Here is a 20,138-nt window from a genome sequence, read left to right on the forward strand (position 1 = left end):
ACCTCCCCTCTCCGTGCTCCCATGCACAGAGGTCTCCTGCAGACTGTACCAGCCTAGACGGCGATTTGTTTGAGTCCCCGAGTCCCCCGAGGGCACGGCTGCCTGATCTGTGTGCCTGATCCCAGCCCAGTGTGACTCTTGCAGCAAAGCTCGTCAATCGCAAAACCCACGCATCGGGGCTGACTTGAACAGGGGTTGTGCTCTTCTGGAAACTGTTTTAATCACTTTTATGAGTATTCCAGGGAGAGATTAATATCCTGGGGGATAAATTTGACTTTTAAATGTTAAAGTGTTTCCAAAGCAGCTTAACTCAAAATCAGAGGGCAATTTTAGAATAATGACAATATCATTTATAACTCATGTTGTGTACTTCTGCTTTCAAAACACTTTCACTGCCATTATCTTGCCTGAATCTCAGAGGCATCAGGGTAGGTATTTTAAATCTTTGCTAAGCTTTTAAGGTATATGATATTTGTACCACTGATAAGCCTCTCTGAGGCTCAGAGAGGTTGGCATCACAAAACAAGTAAGTGGCATTTATTCACTCACACTATTTACTGTGGTAGACTGAGTGCCAAGCACTGTGCTGCTGGTAGTAAGGAGACCACGGAATTTACAGTCTAGAGTTTCTCCACTTGGGCATTTTGGACATTTTGGGCTGATGATTCTTTGTCATGGGGTGGTCCTGTCCATTGTAAGATGTTTAACAGCATCCCTGGCCTCTACCGGCCAGATGCCAATAGAAACCCTCCAGTGTGACAACCCAAAAGGTGTCCAGCACCTGTCCCTTGTCAGGGAAGGGGGATGGGTAAAATCATCCCCAACTGAGAACTGCTGGTCTGGAGAGAAGAACAAATGAGCGATTATCCTGTTTGGTAAGTGCTCTGATAGGGGCAGCAGAGAATGTTCTGGAAGCACAAAGCAGATCATCAGAGCAGGGGGTAGACCCCAGAGCAGGGGGTGGCGCAGGGACGGCTCCCCAAGAGAAGCCATATTTCAGCTGGCTCTTGGGGTCTGGGTACAAGTCGCCCAGACAAAGAGGGGTTGGTGAGGGGGACAGAGAAGAAAGACTTCGTTTGAGGAAACGGTTTGGGAGTGTCCTGGGGGTGCAGGGGCACAGGGCACAAGTAGGGAGATGGAAGAGGTTCAGCGAGGCTAGGGGCAGATGCAGTGAGGGAAGATGAGGGTGGGCAGGACGGGGCCACGTCCCTCGGGCCTGCAAACAGGTAGAGAGGGGAGGGCTTTCTCCTAGGGCAGCGGGAAGCCTGGGAAGGGGCTTCAACCAGGAGCGGCTGGATCAGGTTTGCATTTTAGACAGGTGGCTCCATCAGGGTAGAGAAGGGACTGGTCCCATGGTCTCTAAGGGTTTTGCCCCCCAGTTTCGAGACCGGTGGTGGGGGCAGGGGGCAGCTGTAGCTGAAGGTACAAGAGCATCTGCATCTTGCTTTGTGGGGATGAAGCACAGGTCCTGAGGAGGAGGGAACGTGGGGTAACAAACACCCCAAAGGGGTAGGCCTCAGCTTCTCCCACCTGAACAGATGGTGGAAGGGAGGCACAGAACAAGGTCTTGGCTATTTTCCTCTGTGTTCTCTGGAACCTTCTCTCACTCAAAATGGCATCTTGAAACGTTAAGAGAAGGATGCTATTTTAGGATTAGCTGTGAGTGTATCTTAATTTATTTTTAAAAAATCATTTGAAAACTGGCCCTTTAATATCCCTTGCAAATGAGCTGTGTCACGTTGCACAGCCGATCACCACGCACCCCCAGTGCTGCGAGGGGAGCCATGGTCAGGGGGCCTCAGCCCTCCTCCCTGTGAAGAACTGGCCAGCCTCCAGGTTGGGGGCGGCTGGGCTCTCGTGTTCAAAGCACTCTGACTCTCCGCCTAAACGTTGCTGAGGGGCCTGGCCACCCTTGGTAAGTGGCAGACGGCTCCGTTTGCCCTTTCCCGCTGTCAGCAGCCTTGGAAAGCGTCAGAGGTGACTTTCCAAACAGTCCAGGTGGGGCCAGAAGATCCTCTACGCAGAAGCTGCCTGAGTCCTTGGTTTCCCTTTTCCCTCCCCTGTGTCAACCCAGCCCCAGACTGTTTGCTTTTTACTTTTCATCTGAACCCCTCTACTTTCTTTCTTTCATCAAGAACGGGGCTCTAGGTGATGAATTAGTGGTTTACGAAATGTAAACAAAAAGATTATTCTCTATGTCTGTACTGACAGGTGAAACTTCGTTTGCTTTTTTTTAATGTAACCAATGATGAAATTTTCCATGGCTGTATCTAGGGGTTGAGAAAGTCCCCATTCATAAATAAATGTCCCAAGTCTTCCCTATCTGAGTCAAAATAACGGCAGGACTGAATCCAAGGGCTTTTGCTCGTGGGTTACTGAGCCACAGATGGCAGAGGTACCAGGGGCAGAGTGGGAGCAGGAGGGTGACTCACTTCTGCAGGTGGGCAGCGTGTCGCTCCACTGCCCGTTGGCCAGGCACTGGGACCCAGCGGCGCCCTCAGACACATAGCCAGGGTTGCAGACAAACTTGACCACATCGTTGAGGTTAAACTGGTTGCCCTGAGTGAGGCCGTTGATAGGATTGCCTGGGTGTCCACAGGTGATTGCTGTAACCAGAACAGAAGATAGGTAAGCCCTCCTGTTACTCCACAACCCAAGAAGTTCTTCCTCTTCTCACCTGGCATATCTCATGCACACCAGGGAAGTTCAGCCATATGTCTAACTTTAGTCTCTTCTGCTGCAAAACCTTTATTTCCTGATATCCTCATGGGACATCCCTTCTTCCTTGAAGGCATGTCCATGGCTTGGACAACTGGAAAGAAATCATTCCATGACTCCCCACTGGGCATTAGGCCTGGACTGTAGTTCTCTATCATCCAGCAACACAGTCCTGCCTCATTTCCTGCCTCCATCCCTGTGGCTCCCCATCTCCACTCTTCATTGTTGGATACACTGATGACCACCCCTCAGCTGACTGAGACCCACCCTAGCTCCTGGGCAATCTTGTCAGACCCAGGGTCAATACTAACCAAGCCTGAACAGAGGGAGGGGTCACCTTGCCAGACCAGTGGCCAAGGTCAACCCCAGGAACCAGAGTTGTAAGGAGATGGTGGGAGAGTGGAGACAGGCTTCGTGGGGTCTGTGGATCCACTGAAATGATATGCAGAATATTGGGTGTGTGCAATCAGCTTGGGAGAGGGCCCGTCATTCTCAGCAGGTTCACAGAGTCAGGCCCCCTTTCCCCAGGTTAAGAACCACTCGTATACAGTGAGAGGAGAGCTGAGGAGGAAAGCTTTGGGAGGGCAGATCCATCAAAATGCCTGCAAAGGAAACTGAGGGGGCATCAGCAAAGTAGAAAACCGAAGTTGGACAGATGGTGAGAGTGTCACAGGAACCAGGGGGAGAGTTTCAAGAAATGTCAGACACCCAGATAGGTCTGTTTCTTGGAGAACCCAGGCTGCAAAGGGGAGAGGGAGAAACGTCACTAGGAAGGAAAACCAGGGTCCCATGAAGCTGAAGCACATGGACCACTGGACCCAAATGTCCTGAGCGGAGAGACGATGACCATTCAATTCATCTTTATCCACAACACCTAACACGATGCCTGGTGCATCGTAGGTGCCACAGAACTGTTTATTGAACGTGGCCTTATAGGCTGAGGGAAATTAATAGAAAGGGAAGGTTGGCAGTTCAGAGGAGAGAGTTAAAAACAGACTAAGCTCATGAAGGAGGGAGGAGGAAAGAAGATCCAGAGACTCAGGCAGAACCTTGGGCCTGGAGAGAGTCTTCTATTGAGGCGAGAGGGACGGGGCGGTGGGTGCAGACAAGGACAGGGTGTGGGTGGGAAGCAGGTCGGGGAGGGAGCTACTGTCTGACGGCTTCTAATATTGCTGCAAAATAGGAAGTGAGATTATATAGTTGGCTACTGATTACTGGGGTTTATATACATTATTTCTTTTAATCCCAACAGCCCTGCAAGGCAGGCACCATCGTTACCCTCAAGGAAAAACAGAAGGGACACAGTTCCCAAGTGGTTCCTCTGAGTTTGAACACAGCTTCTCTGACCCCAGGCCATCTTAGCTATCTGCTGAGAAGCCCGGTGGAGGAGATGGAGTGTGAGGCTTCAGGAAAGAGGTGGAGCTGTAAAACAGCGGAGAGGGATTGCTGGAAAGCTCTGACGATCCGGGAAACCTTGAGTTTATACACATGTGATGGCAGCTAACACGGTGCCTACCGCAGAGTAAGCCCTTATAAATATTTGTTCATTTACTCTTGCCTTCCTGCTCCAGATACTCCCCAAACTTCTGCGCTCCAGGAGAGAATAGGGCCTGGGACACAAGATCCTGGATTCTGTGATGTGACAGTTGGTGGCATCACCACCACCACCACCATCACTGTCATCGGCACAGCAATGTTAATGACGGCCGCGTCTGGCTGACGTCTGTATCAGGCACTGGTCTAATTTTTATTTTATTATTTTATTATTTTATTTTACTGTTCTGACCATTTTATATATATTAATTTATTTAAACTTTATAACACCCTTTGAGGTACCTGCGCTTTATAGATGAGAAACTGAGACCCTGTGAGATAAGCTAACTTATCTAAAGTCATAAAACCATATGACACATGGCGATAGGTCTGGGATTTGAACCCAGGCGATCCAGGTCCAGGGTCTGCCTGTCTAAATACTTTACAGCCTTTCAGTCTGGACCAAGTCTGCAATATCTTTAGGTCGAGCAGACATTCTCTATTTAATTCCAGACCCCAACACCCCCTGTTCTTTATAACCTAATCTATTCACACACAGTCTGCCAATTTCCTGAAGGCGTTTGACGTTTTTTCTCCTGAATGAAACCAAATATATTTTCTTCATACACATCTAGAAGACGGAGTGAATAGAGACGGGCCTTGCTTTCGGTAAACTTAATACTTTAGAAGCAATTAAGACCCATTTTCATGGATTGCTCATTGAGCAAGTCTCATTATTTCATTGCTCCGTCTCATATACAGAAAGCCAAATGAAGAAAAAAAGAATTAAAAACAAAAACCGGCCTTACAAAAAATTAAGAACACAGCCTTTACACAAAGGCTTACTTTAGGGAGCATTAAAAAGTGAAGAATTTTCCAAATTACTTCCCGGCAGCGGAGAATAACGGTGGTCACCCAAGTCCCCAAAATGCAGATGAACAGGAAGAACAAATAAAGCTGCAGAAAGCCCGGGCCTGTGGCATAACTGGAAGACAGAGAACGCTATAAACTTTAAATTATGTGCAAGCAGGACAACCAACACTCAGCCCCGGCAGAACTACTTCTGCTTCAGATGCGAGCGTCTGCGGAGCCCGGGCTGCAGGGAAAGACGAGAGGGACGGAGGGGGCCCTGCCGGTCTAAAGTCACTGCTAGAGGGGGGACGCTCGTCTCCACGGGCCCCAATGGAAGAAGGGACTACAGGGAGGGGCAGAAACGCGTGTGTGATGCTCTCGTTGCTTCTAGAAGAAAAGGAAGGTGAACAAACAAAGGAAGGAAGGAAGGAAGGGGGAGGTGGAGGGGGGAAGGGAGATAGAGGTAGAGGAGGGATGTCCTCTGGAGACTGGTAACAAAGGGAAAAATTAACAAAAGGGGGGAAATTTGGGGCCCTGCAATGACAAAAGCGAAACAAACCAACAAAATGGAGAATAAACAACTTTCCCTTATCACACACAAGGCAGCCTTCTATTAAAAAACAGAATGCGAATCTGTCCATTTATCCAACACGGCTTGCTGAAGACGCTGCCATCACTGCCGCGGGTATTTTTACCTTCTTTGTCACAGGTTAGCTGGCCATATAAATGCGGGTTTATTTCTGGGCTCCCTATTCTGTTCCATGGAGCTATGTGTCTGTTTTTGTGCCAGTGCCATACTGTGTTGATCACCATAGCTTTGTAGTGTAGTTTGAGAGCAGGGAGCATGATGCCTCCGACTTTGTTTTTCTTTCTCAAGATTGCTTTGGCTAGTTGGGGTCTTTTGTGGTTCCATGTAAATTTTAGGCTTATTTGTTCTAGTTCTGAGAAGAATGATGTTGGTATTTTGATAGGAATTGCATTGAGATATGGAAGCAACCTAGGTGTCCACTGATGGGTGAATGGATAAAAAAGATTATACACACACACACACCATGGAATATTACATTGCAATAAAAAAGAACAAAAAGGGGAAGGGGAATATAGTCAATAATATTGTGATACATTTACACAGTGACAGATGATTACTAGAATTAGTGGGGTGATCACATTGTGAAGTGTAAAAACGGTGAGTCACTATATTATACACCTGAAATTAATATAACCAATGTAAGATTGCAGACCAACTACAGTTAAATAAAAAATAAATGTAAAACAAACCAAAACAATCGTATTTTGCTACACTGACAGAAGGGGGCGCTCTTGTTAAACCTCCCTAAAGCCACAAACGAATAGAAAATATTAGCCTAAATCTATACAAAACTATGACAAAATGAAAATAGAAAGGAATCAAAACATCTCAGCTGGTGAAAATCTCCTCATCCAAAACAAAACACATGAAACACAAGAAAACCGTAAAAAGACTCTAAACTGAATTCAATATTAACACATAAGCATCTGGAGGTATGAAAACCATCTTGAGAATCAGAAAATAAAAAAAACTAAAACAAGACATGGAGAAAACGTGGGAGAAAATTAAAAGATAATTGATGGCACTGCAGAAAAGAATTGAAGAAAGGACTCAGTTACCTTAGAAACAACGACTAAATTCCAAGAGGGAGAATATTATCAAATGGTGTAATTTACTAGGAGGTGTTGAAGAAAGTCAGGAAAAAAACCAAGGGAATTAAAATAAGGTAAAGGAACAAGTAAAAATGATCAGAGACACAGAGGCTGAAACAGAAGACAGGCAAAAAAGATCCCACATACACGTAATTGGAGCTGATTTAGGAGGAAAGCAAAACAGTGGGCTTGAATTAGTGTTTAACACTATAATTCAAGAAAATGTTTCAGAAATGAGACTTGAATATACACGTTTGAAGTCCACAGTAAAACTAGGGAAGTTGTCTTGGAACATTCAAGTCAGGCATGTCCTAGTAAAAATCCGAGACTTCCAGGATCGAGAAAAAAACAACCATCAGGGCCCCAAGAAAAGCCACCAAGTAACTTATAGGAACAATACAGGGCGTCCCCAAAATGTATACACACTTTAACAGCCGATAGCTCAATTCTGAAAACGAAATGTACTTTAATAAACACTGCCTTTGTAATTATTCAAAGTGTGTGTGTACCTTTTTTTGGGACACCCTATGGAATTAAACTAATATTTGAATTCCTCAGAGTAACATGCAAAGCAAAGTCATGGTGGAAGAGCATTTTTAAGAAAGTCAAAGAAAGAAAGAGTGACCAAGGATTTTATGTACAGTCTAGCTATCTTTCAGGCTTTCAGGTTCAGATAAATAGTTTTAAATATGCAAGAACTTGGGGAACATTATGCAAAGGAGGCATTATTGAGGAACTGACTAGAGACTGAGTTTGACCCAACTAAGAGGTAACTGGGCAAACTTCAGCAGCATTGGTGAGCTCTTAATACATTTAATGGTAGAACGCGGAGTAAAATAAAGGTAGGGAAAAGGGTACAATGATATTACATAAACACTATAATAAACATTTTATGTTCTGACAAAGTAGAAATAATGCAACTAAAGATGGAAGGAGAAAGGAGCGAGGACAGGAAAGCAGAATAGGTTCATTGATTGTTGTTGAGTCCATACGTGAAAGTCAAAAGATACTGTTAAAAATTGATAAACTACATAATAAATGGTTATATAAGAAAATGGGGGATGGGGTGGCTAATGGCATTACGATGTTATAAGAACAAAATGCTGCTTATGATGTTAAGGATGAATGTGAGGATTGTAAGCCTAATATCAGGCACAGTACAATTCAAGTCAAAAAGTATTAAAAGTGACAGGGAAGGCATTTTTAAAGGCTAAAACCACAATCTCCAATGCAGATGTAATAGTTATGAATATCTGTGCACCAAATAACACAGCAACTATTTTATGTAGCAGAAATTACAGGAAATGAAAGGAAAAATAGAGGCACACCAATAACAGAAAACTTTAAAACACACCTCTCAGAACAAAACAGGTAAAGTAGACAAAAAAATAAAAAAGTGTACACAAGGCATAAACAACAACCAATAAGGCACATCTCATGACTCTCTCTATAGAAATTTACACCTTAATACCCTTTCTTCTCAAATGCACAAGGAACACTCATAACAACTGATCAAACATGAAGCCACAAAGAGAGCATCAGTAAATTCTAAGAAGTAGAAAGGTTATGTACAATGCAATAAAATTAGAAATAAATAACAAAATAAAAAAGTAAAAGGTCCTTTACCTGGAATTAAAAAAACACTTTTCTATTTAAAAACTTCTGGGTGAAAAGGGGAAATGAATACCAAAATTGCAGAATTTATGATAAATAATAAAACATGAATTATTGTCATCTATGGGATACAATTAGAGCAGTGATTAGAAGACATTTCCTAACCCTAACCACTTATATCCATGACAATCAGTAGAAATGAAAGAATGAAAATAAGTGAATTAAATTCCCAACAGATAGAAAATGAACAAAAAAGTTAACCAAAAGAAATCACACGGAAAGAAATCACAAAGGTGAACGCAATCATCACTGATACGCAGAAAACCAGAAACAACAGGTGTAATAATTGCATCTTTAAAAAAAGTACGCAGAAGCCCTGCTAAGCTAAGGAAGAGGACAAGGGAGAAGGCCGTGTGGAAGCCGGCCGTGCCGGCGGAGCGGGCCACATACTTACGCACACAGAAAGGGGTCTTGCCCGACCAGCGGTGGTCCTGCTGGCAGATGCGCACGGACATGCCGATCAGGCGGAAGCCGGCGTCACACTGGTACACCACGCTGCCCCGGTAGCTGTAGTTCTCCCCATTGATGTGGCCGTTCACGATGGGCTCGGGGGTCCCGCAGTGCCCGGCTTGGATGGGGATGGGGAAAGAGTGTAAACCAAAGAGGGGCTTACAGAAAACGAGGTGGGGCTTGGTCAAGGTGGGGGAGACAGGGGTGGTGGGGAACAGGACCCAGTACCCAACCGCCCATTGCTTTCCCACCTCCCCTGGGCAGGAGCCATCCAGGAGTGACTTTAGGAATCCTAGACATGATAGAAACAGTGTTGAAGACTTGGCAACCCCAAATTTCAAGGTTGCAGCCCATATGACCATCCGTCTCTGACCTTTAGTGTCTGTGTCTACGCGCAGGTGGGAAATGATCTGTCACCTCCTTGCACACACAGCCCCTGCCCCATTTTTTCTCATCAACCGGCATTTCCTGAGCACCTGCCATATGGAGGGGCTGCAATCTATAGTACGGCAGTCAAAGCCTGGTTGTGTTGAAAATAACCATGTAAAATCAGGTGGTCCGCTCAAATCCTTCCTTCTCCGTGAGGGGCAACCCACACAGATGATGCAAGCCCAGGTGAGCTATTTTTATCAAATGGGGCTTGGGGAGAGCGTATTCCTAGCATTTTCATGAGAACTTTGGCTCTGTGTGAACTCAACAGGGGCCTGAGACAGTGGGGAGGCAGCACTGGGCACCCTGGAACAGACCATCCAATTATGGTATTAGGTTCGTGTAGTTGGGACCCTCCTTTGCAATTGAGGGGCCCAAGAAAGGAGTGAGAGGAGAGAGAGCCATAGTATCTAAGGTTTGGGCAGGGGATGGGTTAACCATGGGGGAAAACAATAATTTTGTTCTTTGTAAGCCAGGTTTTTACTTTTTTTATTAGTGTGTCATAGCTTATTTTATATATGTGTGTATATATAAAGTGTATAGAATAAACAAGTGACAAAAATATACTTCTATATTATATAATATATGTAAGATACATATATGTGTAAAATTTGCTAATATATAATATAAAAGGTATTTTAGGTGTGTCACAGGAATGTATCTTTTTACGTTGCCCTGACGGCGGATATTGGGGCTTCACCCATCATTCAAGTACCAATAATAAGAGGCTGTCTGCTCAAAATGAGAACCCCTCACAGGCCTGTCTCACCAGACTTTAAGTTGTTCTCATTCTTTGGGTGCCCCAAGGAGCTAGTTTAGGGTTTTAGTCATGGTAGATGCCCAACAGCTGATGTTTGGATTGGGCCATTTATGAAAGTAGGTAACATGCTACTGTTCTAAGATTGGGATCCCACTTTACAAAGATCTAACCTGTCCTGAGATGGGAACAATGGGTAGGATAGGCCCGGGGAGGGCACTTACCAAGGCAGCGGACTTCAGAGCCACTCCAGAGCCCGTTGGCCATGCACTCCCGCACCCGGGAGCCCACCAGCGTGTATCCGGAGTTGCAGGAGAAGATGGCTGTTGCCCCATAGACGGACAAAGTTCCGATGCGGTGCCCATTGGGTGGGATGGGGAGCTCTCCACAGGAGATGACTGAAGAGATAACAAAACGCTCAGTTAGCCCACCCCAAGAGGAGGGACACGTGCTGCTTCTGATTAGCAAGAATACGACAAAAAGAGGATCTGTGTAACCTAACTCTACTGGGACTCATGACCAGAATACGGGTCATGACAGTGACTTGTGTGATGTTGCACTGGAGCAGGGATTCTCACCTGGAGGTGTTCTAGAAGCACCTGAGGAGCTTTACAAATGTCCAGGCTGCACTCTGAACCATGACTCACAATCTCTGGCCCCGGCAAGTGCATTTTTAAAAAGTCAGGTGGTTCAGACGTGCACCCTGCTAAGGAACCACCTGACTATGGAATCGGTAATTCAGGGGTGTTCGGAGCAGACACTGCAGATCAATTTCCGTGTCATTTCTGCTGAGCACCGCGCTGCCGGTAGCCACCGGCTGACAGGGTGAGGCCCAATGGCCAGGGCTGCGCTGGAAGGTGAGCCCCTTCACTGCAATAAGCTGTGTCACGCTCATGACCCCCACTCGGCCACATATGTGGTTATGTTCCACGGTGGGGTCTGCACTTGGGTGATAAGACAACAGTGTCCTGGATCACAGGTGCTGGGAAGGCACCACTCCTCTCAGTCTCAAACTTCCCACGGCTCACTGACCAGCAATCTTCTTCTGTTCCTTTTCAAACTCTTACTTCCTCAATGACATATCCTTATTGATTAGGTAAATATTATGAGCGTATCCTATTGTAGCGGATGCTGTGGTGAGTCACGCAGGCCCCCATTTAGGACTGAAGGATTTACTTCCCCCCCTGCTGGCCCTCTTCAGGTTGCCTTGGGTGAGGAGTCCTCCCATCTAAAGACGAGCTCTCTTCCTGGGGCAGCCTGCACCCAACTCGGTCAGTGTAGAGGTAGAAAGGCCCTTGAGACAACAACCTGTGACAATTCTGAAGGGTCATCCCAGCTTCAGAGCTCTCTGTGAGGGCGGCTGAGGCCTTCACTGCTACTGCATCAGAGCCCGAATTCTTCGTCTTCCCAGTCCTGTCTCCTTCCCTCCCTTCCTTCCATAGCCAGTGATCCCAGGAGTGCTCCCTAACAAGCCTCTGTCTTAGAGGGCTTCCCAGGGACCCTGAACTTTGAAACTATCATGAAGAACCAAAGAAAAACAGTTTGCAATGGAGGAGGACGGGCGGACACACTTAGGTGGCCTGTGCCTGTGCTATGCCCATTCCTCTTGCACACACTCCCGTTACAGGTCTTATCGCACCCATTGCCACTGTGTGCTTATCTGTCTGCCTCTCTAGTAGACTACAAGCTCCTTGCGGGCAGGAGCCACAAACTTTTATCTTCATACCTCTATAATACCTGGCATGAATGCTGAATAAATAAATTAGTGGATGCTCACTTGGACAGAGACAGCTGTTTTTTTTTAAATTCTCACCTGAGGATATTTTTCCCATTGCTGGTCAGAGAGAATAGAAAGGAGAGCGAGAGAGAGAGAGAGAGAAACATCAATGTACACACATAGGTTGGCCTCCCACACACACCCTGACCTGGGCGGAGCCTGCAACTGAGGTTTTGTGCCCTTGGCCAGAATTGGACCAGGGACCCTTCAGTCCTTGGGCTGACTCTCTAACATCTGAGCCAAACTGGCTAGGGCAAGGGCAGCTTTTTAAAAAGATGACAAGATGCTAAGAAGTATGTCCTTAAAGTAGTAAGCATCTCCCTAGCTCCTGATTCCAGGTGAGTTCTCTTCTCCCCTCCCCATGTATGAGGCAGTTCAGGTAGGAGGCACTGAGCCAAACTTGCCCACCCTCTCTTCCCAGACTTACTTTGGCAGGTGGGCATAGAGTTCCCGAGGCTCCATTGGCCATTGGCCTGACAGCGGATGACCCTCTGTCCGGTGTAGTAGTAGCCAGGGTCACAGATGAGCATCAGCTGGGCCTGGAACTGGTACTGCGTCTCGAAGACGAGCCTCCATCGGCCATGTTCCACACCAATGCTGCTGACATCGGGACAGGTCACAGCTGGGTAGACAAGGGGTGGTGAGGAGGATTCATTAACTATGGAAGACACCAGCAAGAGTCCGGAGCTGGGGACTGGCAGACGGCAATGATGAATCCAAGTGTCTTTAGTCCTCAGTTAGGTCTGGTAATGAATGAAGTGGGCTGGGTGGGATTGTGGCAAACTCAGACGGGCAGGTCCGCACTCCTACCCAAAAAGGGAGGTGCTACTCAGTCAGCACTGACTGTCGGATGTGAGGCTGTCGGAAGTTCTATTTGGTCAGATACTCATTTTCAAGAAAAGCTAGAAATAAGCATTTTTATATAAAATTTCCTGATTTTAAAATGTTGGGAAGGCAAAGAAGAATTTGTATAAATCATACTGTAGGCCAAAGAACCAAAACAAAACAAAAGAAAAACACAACACCCTGTATCTCCAGGTTGGATATGGCCCATTGGGTTCAATTTTGTGACTTTGGCCTTAGACTTGAACTGTGCCTCTGTCATTTTAGAGATTTGTGATCGAAGGACCTCTGTGCAAATGTTCTAACAGTTTTTCCACCTAAAAGAAAATGGAGCAGGTCATTCCTAAGTTCTATGATGCTTTGTGGAAACAACTCAGGATGCAATGGTTATCAATGGCTTGAGAGCAAATTCAAGTGGGAACCTATCTCTGCTCCCTGAATTTGCAAACTCCATGGACATGTTTTTTTTCTCCCCATCACTGGGTTTTTAGCTCCCTCCTTGCAGGAATCTTTTTGGCTGCTTACCCAGCCCCTCCTTACACCCACCTCCCCTGCCCAAGGACTCACGGACACACTGGGGAGGGACGTTGTGGTTGCTCCACAGGCCTGTCTCCAGACACTCTGCAGTGGCCTCGGCACCTGTCTGCAGGTGGTAGCCTTCGCTGCAGCTGTACACAGCCTTGGTCCCCACGGTGTACTCTTTGCCAAACACCATTCCATTCTTAGGAGCCTCAGGGAGCCCACAGGAAAGAGCTAGCAGAGGGAAAAAGTCATGAGCATGTCTGCTTCAAGTGGTGTTCTGAGAACATCTTTTTATATCTCCTCTCCCCTAATAAAATTATGGCGAATACCAATAAAAGGAAAAAAAAAATCTTCCTTTAAAAATGTTTTTATTGATTTTTAGAGAGAGAGAGGAAGGGAGAGGAAGGGAGAGGAAGAGAGAGAGAGAAAGATCAATCGGCTGCTCCTGCACACCCCCTACCGGGGATCAAGAGCGCAATCCAGGCACGTGCCCTGACGGGAAATCGAACCAGCAACCTTTCGGGGCACAGGACGACGCCTGACCAACTGAGCCGCTCCAGCCGGGGCGGAAACATCTTAACAACAACAACAGTATGAGGATCACCAGCACAGGAGAGTTCAAAAAATACTTTGGGAGACCAAATGGAGTTAAAAGCGCCCACTATTGTCCCTCACCCACCCCACCTCTGAAACTAGTCCAGAGCTCCGACTTCCCTCCCTTTGAGCCAGAAGAAGCTCGAGCAGAGAAAGTCCCATTCACACTGGCTGACAATGATGCTTGATGCTGCTAGAATTTCCAGAACCAAGATGAGGATCAGGGCTAGGACTCCACTATGAAAATGACATGGAAAAGGGTGGGTTGTCCAGAGGGAGAGGGGTTCAGATACCAGGACAGAGGAAGGATTCAAAGACTAGATGTGGGACCAAAAGAGGAGGGTCAGGAACGAGGGAATGAGGAACTAGGGGAGCGTTTGGATATGACGCTCCTTTAATGCCTGAGCAGCAAGCCGTGAGCTCCTTCCATGGTCCCAGGTTAGCTAACCTGTCACATCTGATTAACTCACTGGTTTGCTCCCTTGAACCCTTTGAGAAGAAGACTTAGACCTCCACTGACATTTGCATGGGGAATCAAGCTGGAGGCAGCCACCTCTCACTGCCCCTGTTTTATGCCCCTCTCTTGTGGGTATCTAAGAAGACAAAAGAGAACTTCCCAGCCTGAGAGACTAGAAGCCTGTCTCCTGATCTCCATGCCAAAACATGGTCCCCTGAAACCCAGGCAAGAGGCACCCTTCCTAGGGGTCAGAGACGAGGGGACAGAACTTGCGGTGGATGACATCTCCGGAGGAGAGAATATGTAGTGAGATAATGGGCTGGGGAAGGGAGAGAAAGCATTAGGAAACATCGACTCTTGAAATGGGATTTTTTTTTTTTTTTTTGGTGGAGAACCATGGTTTGGAAGCAGCAATGGGGATGGGAGAATGCCAGGGCTTTCCTGGCCCTGGGCTATGTGGGAAATGGGGGACTGACACCCTCCACTGGAAAGGGCCACAGCGTCCCTGGTCTCCGAGCAGAGCCACAGTCTCTGTGGCGGGAGGAAGTGGAGAGAGCCCTCTGGGTAGGGACCAAGGGCGTATGCTTGTTGGCCTCAGAAGCAGGAACCCAGAGAGCACTGAGGGAATGGCTGGGAGGGCGCATCAGAGGGAAGCTTGGGTGGGGATCGGGGGAAGAAGCACAGAGCAGTAAGAGGGGGAGTGGACAGAGCCTAGAGGGGCCTAATTTGGGGAACTGACAAGAGATAAAAGAGAAGAGAGGCACTGGTCGGTTTCAATAGGAGCTCTGGAAAAAAAGCCTTGATGTCTGATACAGTTAGAGACACGAAGACCAAAGCCAGATGCCATTTGCCGTTTGTGGACAGTCAGTTCTCGGTGACCTTTGCTTAGGGCATCAGACAGAACACTAATGACACATTGTTTCTGTTTTTGAGAAAGCCCAGGCTCAGGCCAGAAGGTGACAGAGAAGGCAGATGTCATTAAACAGTAGGCACACGCTGGGGACCGACGAACAAGAACATAAAACATTGATGATTCCTGTTTTTGCGTATATAATCGGCAAGGGCCCTTTCTTTTTTTTAATGCGGTACATAAGGCTGAGAATGCGGGAGGAAAGACAACTTTCAGGAGGGCAATCAGTATCAAACGCTGTAGACTTTGCATAGGTTAGGATTCAACATTCTCATTTTGGGGGATTTATTTTAAGAAATAAATATGAATGCTCATAGCAATGGGATTATAAAAATTTTAATGGCAGCACTGTGTAGAATATAGAAATTCAAATGACCAACAATAAAAGACTAGAATAAACGACAGTTTTTCCACAATGCCATGCAACCGCTGAGTGTAATGACGAGGAAGTGCTTCTGAGTATATGATAGATGTTAATACCAAGAGTTTTGGATGCTGATGATGCCATTTTTAAAAACAGTATATAAAAGGCTAAAGGAAACGCGTTAAGTGTCAACTGTGGTGATCTCAATTGATGAGATTATAGGTCATTTTCACTTTTTTCTTTGGCACTATGTATACTTTTTTTTCCCGTCTTTTCAGATTACTAGTCTGAAGGTATATTACTTTAAAGAAAAAAAAATCCCATAAATTATCAAAGGCAATGCCGCACACTGCCTGGTGCACATCACAGCCCCGATCACTGTAACTAAGTACGGTGACGGTCGCTGTTGCACCCTGGGTCCCTCCACCCTCTTCTCCTCCCACCTGGCCCTCCCGCCAGCCCGAACTGCTCTGCCTGTCTTGTTCTCTCTGTTCTGCGCTTTTACAAATGCTCTTGCTGTTGCCTAGAAAGTTTTCCTTGCCAACACCTAGTCCCAAACCCTCCTTGCTCTCTGAGCCGGAGCCCACGCCTGCTTCTTCTGGAAGCCTCCCGAGCTGTCCAGGAGGTGGGTCCCTTCTCACCCCTGGGCTCAGCACGTGGTTTATACTCCTGATGCGGCCCTTCCTTCCTCTATCTTTCTGCATCTACTTGGCTGATATCCATCTCCCTCCTTGCTCCAAAGACACTGAGGCTGTTTTATGCAAATATATATCCCCAGGGCTAAAGATACTGTGGATCCTCAATCTATGCTTCCCCAAAGGATGAGTTAATCATCCATGAGGAAACCCACATTTGGAAGTGATTGGTCCGGGGACAAACCCAAGAAGTGAGTAGGATCCAAGCCACCAGGTGCCCCCTTCCCACCTGCTTCTCACCTTGACAGAGAGGAATGGCCTCGCTCCACAGGTAGTAGCCCTGGGGGTGCCGGGTACAAATGGCCATGCTGTGTCCCACCAGGCGGTAGCCGGCGTTGCAGCCAAAGTGGACGGAGCCTCCGGGCTGGGTGCTGGTCTGGCCCAGGAGGAAGCCGTGGAGTGGGGCCCTGGGCAGGCTGCAGTAGGGAGCTGCAGAACGAGAGGAGGTCAGGGCCATGCCCGGGGCGGGGGGAGGACAGACACTCTCCTTCCTGTGCGCCCCCCCCTCCTCCCCCCCTTTGCCTTGTCTTCCCCATTGCCAGTGCTATTTAGGAAGGTCTGAGTGGCTAATATTGAAAAACGGCCAAATAGTTTAGTAAAAGGAAAGGAACGAAAAGAAGCATTGGGTCTCCTTTGCAGCCTTAGTCGTACAGCTAAGTTCAGGCTCTCGAGTCCCATCAGCTCCCAAAGAGAAAAAGAAAACCGAACCAATGGGTCAGCCGGGGCTGGCTTGAGCCCTGTTTCTGACCTTTCCAGGTCTGACTGAGATACACACCCCTGAAGCTCCTTCAGCTCCCGTCTCCTCACCTGTCTACTTGGATGGGCCATGTTTACCTCATAGATTTTTGGGCTGTTTGTAAATAGCATCATGTTTGTAAAAGCCTCCAGCCCAGCCCAGGACACTCAGTGCTCAATAAATGTTCCTTCTCCTTTCTGTCCTAGAGGGTGGAGGGAGAGGGAGCTGTGCCAGTCCAGCACATGAAATCCACAGCCCCAGTTCCCCCGCAATGTATGGCTTAAACGTATTTCATTCACTTAGTCAACAAATGGGTCTGGAGTGCCCATTACGTGCCTGGTGCTGTTCTAAGTGCTGGGAACACAACAATGAAGAAAGAGACAAAAATCCCAGCTGCAGAGAACCTCCAGTGAAAGTCCCTGCCTGTGAGGCCGGGACAGAAGGTGAGCGAAGGGACATGCAGAGTGTGCCCCTTGGTTGCTCTGAGGGTCCCTGCTAGGCCTCCTAGGCAGGTGGGGGCTCAGGGGCCATGAGGGTGCCGGGTCCTCACTACTCCTCCCACAGTGAGGTCCTCTCATCTCTCCGCTGGTGAAATGTGTTTTAAATACCTCCCCCTCCAGTCCAGATGTGTTTCCCCGCTCCCGCTTTGCCACCTGTGTCCGGTGCATATTATATTGACGTGTCTACCTCAGTCAAGAGCAAGGCTCTCCGTTATAAAATAGACAGTCACAGTGACAGCGGCATTTGCAAATTACACAAGTCTACTGTATTTTAATTGGGTGCTAATTGCTTCACCGTGTGATTAATTCATTTTGTACTTGGCGTATATATTATAATTACAACTGACTCATTACCCCAAACATGTGGTTCATCTTTAAAGACATCATGGAAAGGGCATCTCCTAATGCCTCACAGTTCCTAGTTTAGCAACCAGCATACTGAAACGCCACTGAACGGCTATGCTCCCGTTTGCGTGAGCAGCTGCTAAAAACTGCCTGAATTTGCCTGAGAGAAACCTCCAGGCTTCTGTTTCATCACAAGGAAACAGGCCTAGAGAGGTTAGGTGATGCGTCTAATAATTATCCAGCTAGTTAGTGACAGAGTTGATCGCTGAAGCCATATCCCAGAGTTCTTTAAGACTTCCAGTGGTCCACTAAGTTTGGCTGGTCTTCCAAGTAGGTGGCCCATGGTAACTCAGGCAGGCTGTAATCTGACATCTTTTCTAACCAATATTCTTTAAAAATATGTCGGACATTTATTTGGAATGCAGGCCAAATGCAGGCAGGGAAGTGTGAGGAGGGGCCCTGGTGCCTGGTGGGATTCCCAGGGTCTTAAGTAATTCATCCCTGCCTCCAAGTCTCCAGAACCCAGCCCACAGTTCACTGGGCCCACTCCCCTTCAGAATGGGGAACAAGCAGCGCATCAAGTTTTCTTTCTGACTGCAAACAGCAACCCCCACGATGGGAGTGCAGAGAGATTCGATTTCCTCGGTCTCCTTACGTCTCAGGGTGTTTCTGTGCTCCCTCTAGACTGTTGCCCTGGTCGGCCACGTGACTGCTTGGCCTCAGCTCTGCCTCTGCCTAGAAGATACAGCTTGTAGAGCAGAAAAGAGGCTCCTGGAATTGAAATACAGCCCACCCATGGGTTGCCTGTCTCACATTTGCCATTTGGAGACCCACGTCTTAGGGTTTTTCAGTTTTTAGGAAATTTCATTAACATTTCAACATGGGCACGGAGGGCCCTTTTGGCATTATTAGATATATGTAATAAGCTTATTCAAAGACACAGGCTGGCAGGACGAGCAGGAGAGCGGGAAGACGTTAAAAGTGGGGAAGGAATAGGAAAAGGGGAGGTGGGAAAGTGTCCAGGACACTTGTGCAGTTACAGGTCAGAGAGACTCAGAGGAGAAGGTTGTCTAGTCCTGTGGAGATATGGCCCGTGGTGCGTGTTTGGGGTGAGAAACTTAAGGGGCTCATAGGCTCTGGCCCTTCTCGTGAGTCCTTATGTTTCACTCACCTGAATACCGAATCTTAAAGCCCTTCCGATTGTAGGCATGATCAGATGACCAGCGCAGGTACACAGAGTTGCTCGTGCTGGTGACAACCAGGGGAGCTGAGTAATTCCCACTGAGAGCTTTCAGCAGGGGGCTTTGTCCTGAGGGACCTGGGATGAGAGTTTAGGACACAGGATTACAGACTATCGCAGCCATCAAACATGTTAGAGTTGATCCCTTTAATGTAACCACCTCCTACTTGCCCCTTCTCAGATGAAGCCTTGAAGGCTCAGAATGCTTGGGGAACTTGGTCAGAGTCAGCGCACTCATTTGTCCTTCCACTTCTCTCTCTGCACCCACAGGTCTTGCTCTACGTGCCCTTCCTCTTGAGCCCTAAAGCAGTGCTCCAGGAAGTCACTGCCAATCCACAGCAGGTGGCAGTTGAGATAAAACTATTTGCCATCTTGGGACTTGTCCAAGGTCAAGTCGCTGGTCAATGGAAGAGCTGGTTTTCAACCTGGGAACTCCTTCTACCTGCCACCCTACTTCTCTTGTGTGTACTAAAAACAGCTCAGTGCCTGCCATATAGAAAAAATATTTATGGGTGCATATATAACAATAAAGCTAGAGGAAAACACCAGACCTCAATGTCACAAATAACATAATTCCCCAGCTTCCTTTCCAAGGCTCTTCTTTTTGCTTATCTTAAATGTCTGGGAGTGTATCCTGAGGGGGCTGGTTCAAGGAGGGAGAATATAAAGCTGTAGAATCCAAAATATAGGATCTATCACCCTGGAAAGAGCCCTGAGTGATGGTTCTAATATGCTGCCGAGACAGCTCTTGGGAGCTTAGCAAAAGTAATGGACTATGCTAAACAAAGGAGAGCCATCAGAGCTGCTGGAACAAACCATGAAGGAAGAGGTCAGAAGGCTCAGAGAAGTGGCATGCCAGGGGAGGCCTGCTGTGTTAGACCAGGACACCCACCAGCTGACCGCATTCCTCAGAAGGACCTGGAAGACACGCCAGGTCCTAAAGCAACAAGGAACACACTGGTGAGGGTGAGCACCAGCATCTGGCAACTGGAGTAAGGGTTGTCCTCTGCAGGCCACAAGTGATGGAACGAGATGCTGTCATAGAACCCGGCCTCCCAGCAT

At 47.4% G+C, this 20,138-nt stretch overlaps 1 protein-coding gene across 1 annotated transcript in view; it reads right to left on the reverse strand.

Annotated features, from left to right (window-relative positions):
• Positions 1 to 20,138, reverse strand: part of CSMD2 (CUB and Sushi multiple domains 2) — a gene marked incomplete at its 5' end in the record, with an annotated part of 488,286 nt that overhangs the window by 26,683 nt on the left and 441,465 nt on the right. The window contains 7 exons of the mRNA XM_081146285.1: positions 2,433 to 2,606; positions 8,852 to 9,096; positions 10,314 to 10,491; positions 12,298 to 12,492; positions 13,281 to 13,466; positions 16,496 to 16,684; positions 19,008 to 19,154. Of these exons, the coding sequence (XP_081002411.1) occupies positions 2,433 to 2,606; positions 8,852 to 9,096; positions 10,314 to 10,491; positions 12,298 to 12,492; positions 13,281 to 13,466; positions 16,496 to 16,684; positions 19,008 to 19,154 (1,314 nt within the window). The remainder of the gene's footprint in view (positions 1 to 2,432; positions 2,607 to 8,851; positions 9,097 to 10,313; positions 10,492 to 12,297; positions 12,493 to 13,280; positions 13,467 to 16,495; positions 16,685 to 19,007; positions 19,155 to 20,138) is intronic.

Source organism: Miniopterus schreibersii (assembly GCF_964146895.1).
Source record: "Miniopterus schreibersii genome assembly, chromosome: 8".
Lineage (NCBI taxonomy): Eukaryota > Metazoa > Chordata > Mammalia > Chiroptera > Miniopteridae > Miniopterus > Miniopterus schreibersii.